Source organism: Nycticebus coucang, chromosome 3 (genome assembly GCF_027406575.1).
Source record: "Nycticebus coucang isolate mNycCou1 chromosome 3, mNycCou1.pri, whole genome shotgun sequence".
In the NCBI taxonomy this organism is placed as follows: domain Eukaryota; kingdom Metazoa; phylum Chordata; class Mammalia; order Primates; family Lorisidae; genus Nycticebus; species Nycticebus coucang.
In genome coordinates, this window is record NC_069782.1 from 71,712,032 (window position 1) to 71,724,370 (window position 12,339).

The 12,339-nt window shown below is 47.1% G+C and overlaps 1 protein-coding gene across 4 annotated transcripts in view; it reads left to right on the forward strand.

The window, feature by feature from the left end:
- The window catches only part of KCNN1 (potassium calcium-activated channel subfamily N member 1), a 35,062-nt gene that overhangs the window by 17,249 nt on the left and 5,474 nt on the right, over positions 1 to 12,339 (forward strand). For 3 of the 4 annotated variants that reach the window (XM_053584846.1, XM_053584848.1, XM_053584847.1), the window contains exons 6-8: positions 2,921 to 3,031; positions 3,585 to 3,712; positions 11,148 to 11,217. In XM_053584846.1, coding sequence (XP_053440821.1) covers positions 2,921 to 3,031; positions 3,585 to 3,712; positions 11,148 to 11,217 — 309 coding nt within the window. The remainder of the gene's footprint in view (positions 1 to 2,920; positions 3,032 to 3,584; positions 3,713 to 11,147; positions 11,218 to 12,339) is intronic. The other variant, XR_008378900.1, reaches the window with a different exon arrangement.

The window sequence follows — 12,339 nt, forward strand, 5'->3', positions numbered from 1 at the left end:
TCTCAAGTCGGGCAGTGCCTGTGGCTCAAGGAGTAGGGCGCCGGCCGCATATACCGGAGGTGGCAGGTTCAAACCTGACTCTGGCCAAAAAACCACAATAAAATAAAATAATAAAGTTTAGATAAAAACATAGTTTGAGGGTAGTTTTCACAAAGCACCTCACAATAAAACCCTTTTCACAAAAAAAAAAAAAAAAAAAGACTTCTCAAGTCTGCTTTTGGTGGCTGTGGGCTTCCTTTGATGTCTGGTGCCTGCTCTGGCCAGAAACTTCTTTCTCTCCAAGGGTCTTCCATGCCCACGAATGCTTTTTCAATGTTTTGGAATATGAACTGTCTGATGAACAGGTCAAGAACTCTTCTCTCAGCTGGGTGCCCATAGCTCAGTGGTTAGAGCACCAGCCCCATACACCAGGGGTAGTGGGTTCGAACCCACCCTGGGCCTGCTAAACAAACAAAAATAACTCCCTGTGTGTGTGTGTTTTTTTTTGAGACAGAGTCTCAACTATGTCGCCCTCAGTAGAGTGCTGTGGCATCATAGCTTACAGCAACCTCAAACTCTTGGGCTTAAGTGATTCTCTTGCCTCAGCCTCCCAAGTAGCTGGGACTACAGGCACCTGCCACAATGTCTGGCTATTTTTGTTGTTGTTGTCGTTGTTGTTTAGCAGGTCAGGGCCAGGTTCAAACCTGCCAGCCCTGGTGTATATGGCCGTTGCCCTAACCACTGAGCCACAGGCACCAAGCCAAACAAAAATAACTCTTCTCTGTATCCCTTCTTTAGTTTGCACTTCACCTGCATCCCAATCAGTAAACATTCATTCATGGAAAATGGGCAAAACACCAGCAGGCCAAAAGAAGCCAGCCTGGTCACATTCCCACAGGGCACCCCGGCCATTGCCCTGGAGTGTGTCCTTCCTTCCCTAAGCAAAGAGAGACTCGTTAGTTCTTGCAAAATATAACCAACACCATCCCTGCCACACTCTTCCTTCTTTCTCTTCCTTCCTTCCTTCCTTTCTCTCTCTTTTTTTTGACAGGGTCTTGCTTTGTTGCCAAGGCTGGAGTGCAGTGGTGCAATCATAGCTCACCGCAATCCTTGGACTCCTGGGCTCAAGTGATCCTCCCACCTTAGCTTGCTGAGTAGCTATAAGACAGGGTCTTGCTCAGGCTGGCCTCAAGTGATCCTCCTGCCTTGGCCCCCCAAAGTGCTGGGATTACAGGTGTGAACCATTGTGCCTGGCCCCTGCCATAGTTTTCTTTGTGTCCTGTGATTCTTCCTACCAGGAGAGAGGTTGTCCTTCAGTGGCTCTTCATAGCTGTATACTGTCCCTGGTTGTCATCATCTCCTGAGGCTACTCTATTGGAAAGGACAATTGTCCCAAGCAGGCAGGTTCCTAATTCCCTCCCGCTCCACAGCTTGGCCCATGTGGCTCCCCTCTTCATCTTATCCTCTCACCCCCTCTTGCTTGACCCAAGCTAAGAGTGAATGTCCTCCTCCAGCCCTGCTAGGTCCTCCCTTCTCTTGGACAAGCTGACAGCCCTTTCTTAGTTAAATGGCATCACATTTTCAGGTACATTGTTTTGCTTTGTTCCATCTGAGAGTCAAAGATATAAAACCTAAAGATCGACCCCAACCCAGCCCCCCACCCCCCAACATGTGATTGGGACGGCCATTACAACGAACACATCTCACCACTCAGATAAGAAATGAACTACTCCAGGCTTGGTGCCCATAGCTCAGTGAGTAGGATGCCAGCCACATACACCAAGGCTGGCCGGAGTCTGAGCCTGGCCCAGGCCTGCTAAACAACTATGACAACAGCAACCAAAAAAAAAAAAAATAGCTGGGCATTGTGGCAGGCACCTGTAGTCCCAGCTGTTTGAGAGGATGAGGCAAGAGAATCACTTAAGCCCAAGAATTTGAGGTTGCTGTGAGCTGTGACGCCAAGGCACATAGTCTACGCAGATTGACATAGTGAGACTCTGTCTCAAAAAAGAAAAAAAAAGAAAAAAGTGAACTCCAGACCCGGACAGCCTAGGGTGAAATGGAAAAGCCGCCTTCTCTAGAACGGGGTTATTAAGTGGTGACTCCTTCCAGAATGGTAGTTCTTCTATGTCTAGCCTGCAGCCCCACACAGAAGCATTCACAATGGGTTTGTGCCTGGCTTTGTGTCGTGACTCTGGTCTGTTTCACACAGTGCAGTATCTGTGTGGGACATCCATTGTGTGGAGCTAGTGGCTGTTCTTTTTCCTTGCTGCATAATGTTCCAGGTGGAGGTTCCCAGCAAGCTGCTTTGTCTTTGTTGATGAGCCTTTTCCTGAGAACAGACTTCTAGGTCCTCTCAGAATGGTGTCTCAGGTCCTGGCTTAGAACCTGAGACACCATTTCCTCAGGGAGCACCTGCCTCCTTGGACTCTCCTAGGGTTAATGGCCCCTTCCAGGTGTCTGAGGCTCACTGACACCTCTATATTTTCTCAGTGGCACCTAAGGCCTCCCATTATTGAGGTGATCTTTCTAACGTCACCAAGATCCTGAAACCTCAGTAGGAATGTTTCCAAATGTCCCTCCCCTCCATGGTCATTGGCCTCAAGCATGTCTGCACATTTCTTGTCACTTCTTCTATCTCTGAGCCTCACTCACAAACTCAGCTCACCAAGTTTACCCTTTTGCCCAATGGGAGTAAGAATTTTCCTACTTCTTAAAATTGTTGAGGCTCCAATGAGCTAAGCTATGAGGTACACTCACTCCCTAGATGTTTAATGGACATGAAGCAAACAGGGTTGGGAGTCAGTGAGCTTGGTCAATGGGCTTCACTGAAACAGTGGGCTCTGAGGGTGACAGGGAGGGTAGAATCAGGGCAGGCTTCCTGGAGGAGGGAACAACCTCAAGGCAGGATGATGATGTGTCCCCTCCACCCCGCACATAGGGAGCTGGCTGCACAGCACTCGTAGTGGCTGTGGTGGCCCGGAAGCTGGAGCTCACCAAGGCTGAGAAGCACGTGCACAACTTTATGATGGACACTCAGCTCACCAAGCGGGTAAGGACTCGTTTCCCACTGTGGCCATTTCTTCCACTCATCAGCAAGAGCAGCCCCTCCTTGCCGTTCCTCTGCACAGGTCAGATATGCTCATGTACCCACTGCTGATCATACTACCCCATGTTCAAGATCGTCCTGGGCTTTGCCACCCATGTGCCCATTTGTAAGCTATGTACAAAGAGGTGTCGCAATGACCACAGGTGTCCACCTGTGTACCTACACAGTAATAGGCATGAGGCCAGGCTGCCAGGAGCTCTCTGACTTTGACAGGTTGACTGCTCTGTGCCTCAGTTTTCCCATGATTAGAATGAGAGAAATATTGGCACATACAAATTCACTGAATTATCATTTGCAAAGTGTGTAGAAGGGGCCTGGCCTGCAGTGAGTGATCTAAATGTGTTAGGCACCCACACATACACTGCACACATATAAGTATGCCCCTCTGCCTTACAGTGCAGGGACCCTAGAGAGGCTCTGGGGATTTCCAGAGGTTTCTGGAGCCTTCTGTGATTTTTACGCCTACCCTGAGGAATTCTTCTTTTTCTGATCACAGGTAAAAAATGCCGCTGCTAACGTTCTCAGGGAGACGTGGCTCATCTATAAACACACCAGGCTGGTGAAGAAGCCAGACCAAGCCCGGGTTCGGAAACACCAGCGTAAGTTCCTCCAAGCCATCCATCAGTAAGTCCAGCACCTTTCCAGCTCACGTTTCTGTGTCTGCCAGGTGTGGAGACAGCCTTCAAAAGCTTATGTGGCCTCACCCTCAGCCCAGGCTGGGTGGTCAGTTGTTGGGGTCTGCAGCTTCTGTGCTGACTGGGATGGGAAGATTGTCAGAGGGAGCTGGGTGATAGGCTCTAATAAGTCATAGATGCCACCCAAAGTAAGTGGCAGGAAGCCTATTTTATTTTCTGGAATAATCAAATGATTTTTACCCTTTTCTTTTTAAACAGAATCCTACTCTGTTGCCCTGAGTAGAATGCCATGGTATCAGAGCTTACAGCAACCTTAAACTCTTGGGCTTGAGCAATCCTTTTGCCGCAGTCCTCTTGCTGGAACTATAGGCAACAACTATAGGCATACACCACTATGGCTGGCTAGTTTCTTTTTCTATTTTTAGTGCGACGGGGTCTCACTCTTGCTCAGGCTGATCTCCAACTCTTGAGCTGAAGCAATCCACCTGCCTTGGCCTCCCAGAGTGCTAGGATTACGGGCATGAACCACTGGGCCCACCAGCCTGATTTTTACCCTTTAGACCAGTGGTTCTCAAACTTCCTAATGCCACAGCCCTTTAATACAGTTCCTGTGGGTCGCGATCCACAGATTGAGAACTGCTGCTTTAGACTTTGAAGCAATTTCCCTTTGTTTTGGCTACCCAGAAGCTCAGAATTAAATCTGTGGCTTGATCTATGAGACCATGTGGTATAATTAGAAATTACTTCATTTCCTCCATTGTCCATTTTTCCTGAAAACTATTTAATATGTTGGTCTCATCCTTGGCTACTCCTTAGGGGAACCTGGAAGGAGGGGCTTTCATAAAATCTTATCCCCTCAGCCCAGGCTGGGTGATCAGTTGGCCACACCCCAAACCAGTTACAATTGAGTGTGTGACATAGCCTGAACCAAAATTTAAGTTCCTCAGGTGAGTCCAACGTACAGCTGAGTGGGATGGGAGTTGCCAAAAGTTGGCAAAATTTTTTGCAAGGGTGGCACCTGTGACTCAAAGAGTAGGGCGCCGGCCCCATATACCGAGGATGGCAGGTTCAAACCCAGCCCTGGCCAAACCCCCCCCCCCCAAAAAAAAAACCCAGGTCTGTCATTAGGGGCCAAATAGTAAATATTTCAGGTTTTTGGGCAGCGCCTATGGATCAATGGGTAGGGTGCCGACCCCATATACCAAGGGTGGCATGTTCGAACCCAGCCCTGACTAAACTGCAATAACAACAACAAAAAAAATAGCCGGATGTTGTGGCGGGCGCCTGTAGTCCCAGCTACTTGGGAGGCTGAGGCAAGAGAATCGCCTAAGCCCAGGAGCTAGAGGTTGCTGTTAGCTGTGTGATGCCATAGCACTCTACGGAGGGCTATAAAGTGAGACTCTGTCTCTATAAAAAATATATATATTTATAATAATTAATAATTATATATTTATGGGCGGTACCTGTGGCTCAAAGGGGTAGGGCGCCAGCCCCATAAACCAGAGGTGGCGGGTTCAAACCCAGCCCCAGCCAAAAACTGAAAAAAAAAAAAAATTATATATTTATATATATATAAATATATAATATATATATATATATTATATATATATATATTTCAGGCTTTATGAGCCAGACAGTCTTTGTTTCAATTACTCAGTTTTCTGAGGTTGTAGCAGGAAAGCAGTGGAGATGAATGGGTATGACTGAAAACCTTTATTTTCCAAGATAAACAACGGGTTGAATTTGACCCACAGGCCACAGTATGCTGATTACTGTGCTGCCAACTAGAATATCATGTAAGCAAGATACACAATTTTTTTTTTTTGGAGACAGTCTCAGCTGTCACCCTGGGTAGAGTGCCGTGGCATCACAGCTCACAGCAGCCTCCAACTCTTGGGCTTAAGCGATTCTCTTTCCTCAGCCTTCCAAGTAGCTGGGATTACAGGCACCTGCCATAATGCCCAGCTATTTTTTGGTTGTAGTTATCATTGTTGTTTGGCAGGCCCGGGCTGAATTCAAACCCGCCAACTCTGGTGTATATGGCTGGTGCTTTAGCCACTTGAGCTACAAGTGCTGAGCCCAACATACATAATTTTAAGTGTTCTTACAGCCACATTTGAGAAAAGTAAAAAGAAACAAATGAAATAAATTTTAATATATTTAATTAACGTGATATATTAAAAATACTATTTTCACATGTGAATATTTTTAAAATCATTAGTGAGATTTATTTTAAAAATATTTGTACTGGGTGGCACCTGTGGCTCAAAGGAGTAGGGTGCTGGCCCCATATACCAGAGGTGGCAGGTTCAAACCCAGCCCCAGCCAAAAACTGAAAAAAAAAAAAAAAAGAAAGAAAAGAAAAAATGTTTGTACTAAGTCATCAAAGTCCATTGTGTAATTTATACTTACAACATGTTTTCATTTAGACTAACCACATTTCAAGTGCTCAGCAGCCACATGTGGAACTGTGGGACAGAGCCCAGTCTAGAAATTGAACAGCTCCAAATCCTGTGGGGTGTGGCATCCAAATATAAATTATGGTTTAGTCATGTGGTAGCTGATTTAAAATAGTAAAGACATGTTTTTAGGTGCTTTTTAGAATGTGCCCATGGGTTCCCTTCTTTCTCATTGTGGGAAATTCCATTCACAATTTGCTGAACAGACATTAGCCCTTTCTTGTCCTCTGCTGGGCTCCCTTGGGTGAATTAAATGGATCCCTGCCCTGAGAACTCCCAGGCCAGACTCAGAGGCTGATGGGTTTCAGGGTGAAAAGGTGTTAGAGTCTGTACTCATATGGGAAGAAGGCAGCTGAATCACTGTTGGGGCCAGAGATGAGAAGCAACATGGAGAATCCCAGTGTAAGCAATGGAGATGGGAGCCTGGATTAGGGGAAAGTTCAGGGTATAGCTGGGAGGACCCCGCTCCTAGGGTTTAGGAGGGAAGACAGCAAGGGGATGTGAACATAGATAAGAATGGGCCATGGTTGGGGAAACTTTGCCAGCTGTTTGTTTTTTTTTTTTTAATCCTGTTTAATCATTTTTTAACTTCTTTTCTATAAACAGCTTTATTGAGGTATAACTGACGTACAGTCAACTATACCTATTTAGAGTATAGTTTGATCTGTTTGTATATATATATACACCCATGAGATGATTACCACAGTCAAGATAATGAACAGATGCATCACTCCAAAACATTTCTCTGTGCCCCTTACCATCCTTGTCTTTTAGGTAGAGAGTTTAGTCTATTTACATTTATTGTCTTTACTATTAGAATTGGATTAATTTCTTTCTTTCTTTTTTTTTTTTTTTTGTGGTTTTTGGCCAGGGCTGGGTTTGAACCCGCCACCCGCCACCTGTGGCATATGGGACTGGCGCCCTACTCCTTGAGCCACAGGCGCCACACCAGAATTGGATTAATTTCTAATGATAACAGTCCCTGAATCATAGCACTACATGGAGGTTTAAATGGGGTACTGTACAGAAATGCATTGTCCCTGGCATAGCCCGTGGCACAGAGCAAGTACTTGGTAACCCATGGCAACCCCAACTCCCACTCCTTGCCTCTGCTTCCACCATCACCTAAAACTCATGGAGAGGGACTAAAAACTCATGGAGAGGGACTAGTATCTCACTCATCTGACTTCACTGTGCCCAAGTATTAGTCCTCACCTCATAAGACCCTGAGGCCTTTGAGGGCATGGACTCTCTTTCTTGATCTTTTCACAGTTGTTTACTGACCACTCTGTCCTAATCTGATCTCTGTTACCTCTACCTGTAGGGCCTAGACAGGTGACTGCTGCAAGCAGTCTTGGGCTCAAGCAATCCTCTTGCCTCAGCCTCCTGAGTAGCTGGGATTACAGGTGCCCACCACAAGGCCCAGTTAGTTTTTCTATTTTTAGCAGAGATGGAGTCTCACTCTTGCTCAGGCTGGTTTTAAACTCCTGAGTTTAGGCTATCTACCAGCCTCTGCCTACAAGAGGGCTAGGATTACTGGTGTGAGCACTGAACCCAGCAAAGTAGTGTTTTTTAACCTTTTTTATCTCATGGCACACTTTAACCTATAGTTAAACTGTGGTACATTTTTTTATGTTGATCCAAAAAAGAAAATCATATACTTACTGTGCTTTGAACCTCTTTCAAAAAAATATATATGTATTTTGAGACAGGGTTTTACTTTGTTGCCCTTGGTAGAGTGCTGTGGCATCAGAGCTCACAGCAACCTCAGACTCTTGGGCTCAAGTGATTCTCTTGCCTCAGCCTCCTGAGTAGCTGGGACAACAGGCACCTGCCACAGTGCCCGCCCATTTTTTTCTTTCTTTCTTTTTTTTTTTTAGAGACAAGGTCTTGCTATAGCTCAGGCTAGTTTCGAATTCGTGAGCTTAGGTGATCCACCCACCTTGGCCTCCCAGAGTGCTGAGATTACAGGCATGAGCCACCGTGCCCAGCCTCAAAAATGATTTAATTAATGATCTTTAAAATTTTTCAAGGCACATTGGTTGAAAATGATTGCCCTGGGCGGCACCTGTAGCTCAGTGGGTAGAGTGCCGGTCCCATATACCAAGGGTGGAGGGTTCGAACCTGGCCTCTGCCAAACTGCAACAAAAAATAGGCGGGCACCTGTAGTTCCAGCTACTTGGGAGGCTGAGGCAAGAGAATCACTTGGGCCCAGGAGTTTGAGGTTGCTGTGAGCTGTGATCTCACCACACTCTACCTAGGGTGACACAGTGAGACTCTGTCTCAAAAAAAAAAAAAAAAGAAAGAAAATGAATGCCCTAAGGAATGATCCAGAAGGTTGTTTGGGGGAAGTGGGAGGGTAGGGACTGGGATGAACAAGGTCTAGAGAAAAGACACCTCCTCTGCAAGTTATCTGTGTTCTTTTGTGCTAGGGTATAACTGTCTCACTCACCCTTAGGTCTTCCTACACCTCTACCCCCCAAAAGTGGCCCTGTAAAAATAGCTAATGAAATCAAACAAATTTGTAGGGTGGATGAGGCTTGGGCAAGCATACCAAGAGCAGCTACAGTTTGGGCAAAGGTGGGAAGGTGGGTATGGGCATGGTACCAGGGAAACTGGAGGCCCAATCTGTCAGCATGAGGGAGCCACAGATGTTCTTGAGCTGGTGAGTACCCATAACAGGAGCATTGTAAGGGCATCAAGTAAAATAGGGAGAAGTGGTCCCAGAGAAAACAGATTGAGGATCACAGCATGGGTTGGGGGAATTATATTAGTTTTCTAGGGCTGCTATAATAGACTGCCACAAACTGGGTATTTTAAGGCAACAGAATTTGTTATCTCCTACTTCTGGAGACCAGAAGTTCAAAATCAAATGTCATGGATTGTGCTTCTCCTGAAGATAACTAGGGAAGGATCTGTTCCTTGCCTCTCTCTTGGTTTCTAGCAGTTGCAGGTGTTCCTTGACTTGTAGGTATAGTACCACAACCCTTCATCTTCCCGGGATCGTCCCTCTGTGCCCGTCCTGATCACCCCTTCTTATAAGGACACCAGTCATATTGGATTAGGGCCCACCTAAGGATCCCATCTTACCTGGTTAAATCTACAAAAGATCTTATTTCCAAATGAGGTCACATTCTGTTGGTGCGGGTCCAATAATACTTGTTTAAAAAAAATTGTCCATGGCTCAGCGCCTGTGGCTCAAGTGACTAAGGCACCAGCCATATACACCTGAGCTGATGGGTTCAAATCCAGCCTGGGCCCGCCAAAACAACAATGACAGTTGCAACCAACAAATAACCAGGCATTGTGGCAGGCGCCTGTAGTCCCGGCTACTTGGGAGGCAGAGGCAGGAGAATCTCTTGAGCCCAGGAGTTGGAGGTTGCTGTGAGCTGTGATGCCACGACACTCTACCCAGGGCGACAGCTTGAGGCTCTGTCTCAAAAAAAAAGAACAAAAATTGTCCAGATGCAGTGGCTTATGTCCGTCATCATAGCACTTTGGGTGCTATGATGGCTTGAGAAGGATGGCTTGAGGCCAGGAGTCTGAGACCAGGAGTTCAAGAGCAGCCTGAGCAACATAGCAAAACCCCTTATCTTTATAAAAAATACAAAAATTAGCTGGGTATGGTGGCACATCCCTGTAGTCCCAGCTACTCTGGAGACTGAGGCAGAAGGGTCACTTGAGCCCAGGAATTCAAGGCTGCAGTGAGCTGTGATGACACTATTGTACTCCAGCCTGGACGACAGAAGGAAACCCTGTCTCAAATAAATAAATAAACAAATCTAAAAAGGGGGTGTGTGTGTCACATTCTGAGGTACTGGGGATAGAATTAGGATACCAACATTTTTTGGGGGAACATAACCCCAAATAGGGAGGTTCCAGAGAAGCCAATGGTGGCTTCCCCAGGGAAAGGCATGTCTGGGTTTCTCCACAGGCCCCCACGCCCTTCTCTTCAAAGCACCTTGAGCACCTCCAGGGCTGGTGGTATCTGTACTCACTTCCAGTTTTCCTGACTGGGACTTTCTTGGGAATGGAGCAGAGGGCTGGATCCTCTGAGGGGCCTGTCACATGTGGCATGCAGGGGCTTAACCTGGATGTGCCCAGACTGGGGTGTGAGGGGCCTATGAGGAGGCAAGTCCCATCTGACACGGTCCCTTGGGCCAACTCCCCCCATGGGCAGCTGTCCAGAGACCAAGGGTACTGAGGCCAAGTAGCAGGTATAACTTAAAATCCTGCTAGGGTACTTACAGACAGTGGCTTTGCCCCTCTGAGCCTCAGTTTCTCCCCTGGGAGACAGTATGGCCATAGTTTTCTGAATGCAACACCACCTCTGGGGCCAGGAGCCTGGCTTAGGCTGGGCTGGCACACAATGGAGCCTGGCCAGGGCTGTGTGGACACTGCAGAAGGAGGGAACAGAGGACACATGTGTCCCCAAGGGGCTGGGACCCTCTGCAGAGCAAGAGCGGCCCCCAGCTCAGCCCTAGTATGATGCCTTCAGTATGTGGGCAGGGTTGGGCATATGCTGCCCAGCTGTGCTGAGATTAAAATTACCTTGTGATTTTTTTTCCTGCTTCATCGGGTCCTGCCAGGGCTCAGAAGTAAGTCTCCTTTTCGGGGCTTGGTGGGGCTGGGAGAGTGGGGGGTGCATGATGGCCATGGGGCAAAGTGCACACTCAGGGTACACCACCTCCAGCCTCAGAGGTGGGTAGTATTCATGTCTGCCCTGCAGGTCAGTACTGGCTTACCAGGGCCTGGTGTTTAGCTTCCCAGGATGGTCCTGAGTTGGGCCAACTGTGTAGACATGACCAGCTAGTGGGCAGTGTGGGTGGTGGCTGGGAAGGAACATACCACAGGGAACCTGAGCCCCAGTGTACATCTCATGAGGTAACCCTGGGTGGGAGGGGGCCTGGGTGGCCCCTGCTGTGGCCTCTGCTTACGTCCCCCCACCCACCCATGTCTCCTCAGGCTCCGAAGTGTGAAGATTGAACAAGGGAAGCTGAATGACCAGGCTAACACAATTACTGACCTGGCCAAGGTGAGCAGCATGGGGCAGGAAGGGCAGGTGGGGCACCCGGGGAGGATGGGGACAGGGCCCAAGTCTTGGGGGGGGGGGTAGGGGGCAGGGGAGAGAACAAGGGTCCACTGTGGTCAGAGGCCCTAATTGTGAGGAATATACTAGAAATCTACATTCAAGTATAAAATCTTTACTTTTTAATATTGGCAGCAGCTTTTTACTTTAAAAATTTGGGGGGCCAGGAGAGGTAATCCCATCAGATTGGGAGGCTGAGGCAGGAGGATCAATTGAGCCCAGGAGTTTGAGACCAGTCTGGGCAATATAGCAAGACCCTGGCTTTACAGAAAAAAATAAAATTTAAAAATTAGCCAGGTATGGTGATGCGCATCTATAGTCCCAGCTGCTCAGGAGGTCATTGGAGCCCATGAGTTCGAGGCTGCAGTGAGCTATGATCACACCACTGCACTCCAGCCTGGGCAACAGAGTGTGCCTCATCTCTATAAAAAAATAAATAGAATAGGGCGGTGCCTATGGCTCTGTGAGTAGGGCGCCAGCCCCATATACCAAGGTGGCAAGTTCAAACCCGGCCCTGGCCAAACTACAACAAAAAATAGCCAGGCGTTGTGGCAGGCGCCTGTAGTCGCAGCTACTCAGGCGGCTGAGGCAAGAGAATCATCTAAGCCCAAGAGCTGGATGGTTGCTGTGAGCTGTGATACCACGGCACTCTACCACAGGTGACAAAGTGAGACTGTCTCTAAAAATAAATAAATAAAAATAAATAAATAAATAAAATAAAAGTTTTAGACTTTAATCAAATAGTTTAGAGAAGAATATATACTTAAGGAGAGGAATGGTTGAAGAGGTATTCTTAGGCATACCATCTCCATTCAAGTTCTGAAATGGAAGAGAAAAAGAAAACTCCTTTGCTATGGGTATAAATTCAAATGATAGCCTCAGCAGAGAGTTTATTTGAATAGCAATTAATCACATCTCAGGAAATTAAACTTGATTGCAAGAGCTTAGGAAGAAATTGGTTTATGTTATACATGAATCTGTTTGTTGGTTCTAATATCAAATTGTTTCCCACTTTTTAAATTCAACCATTTGAAGATCTTTCATTTGGCTCATTGTAGTCAAGCTCTT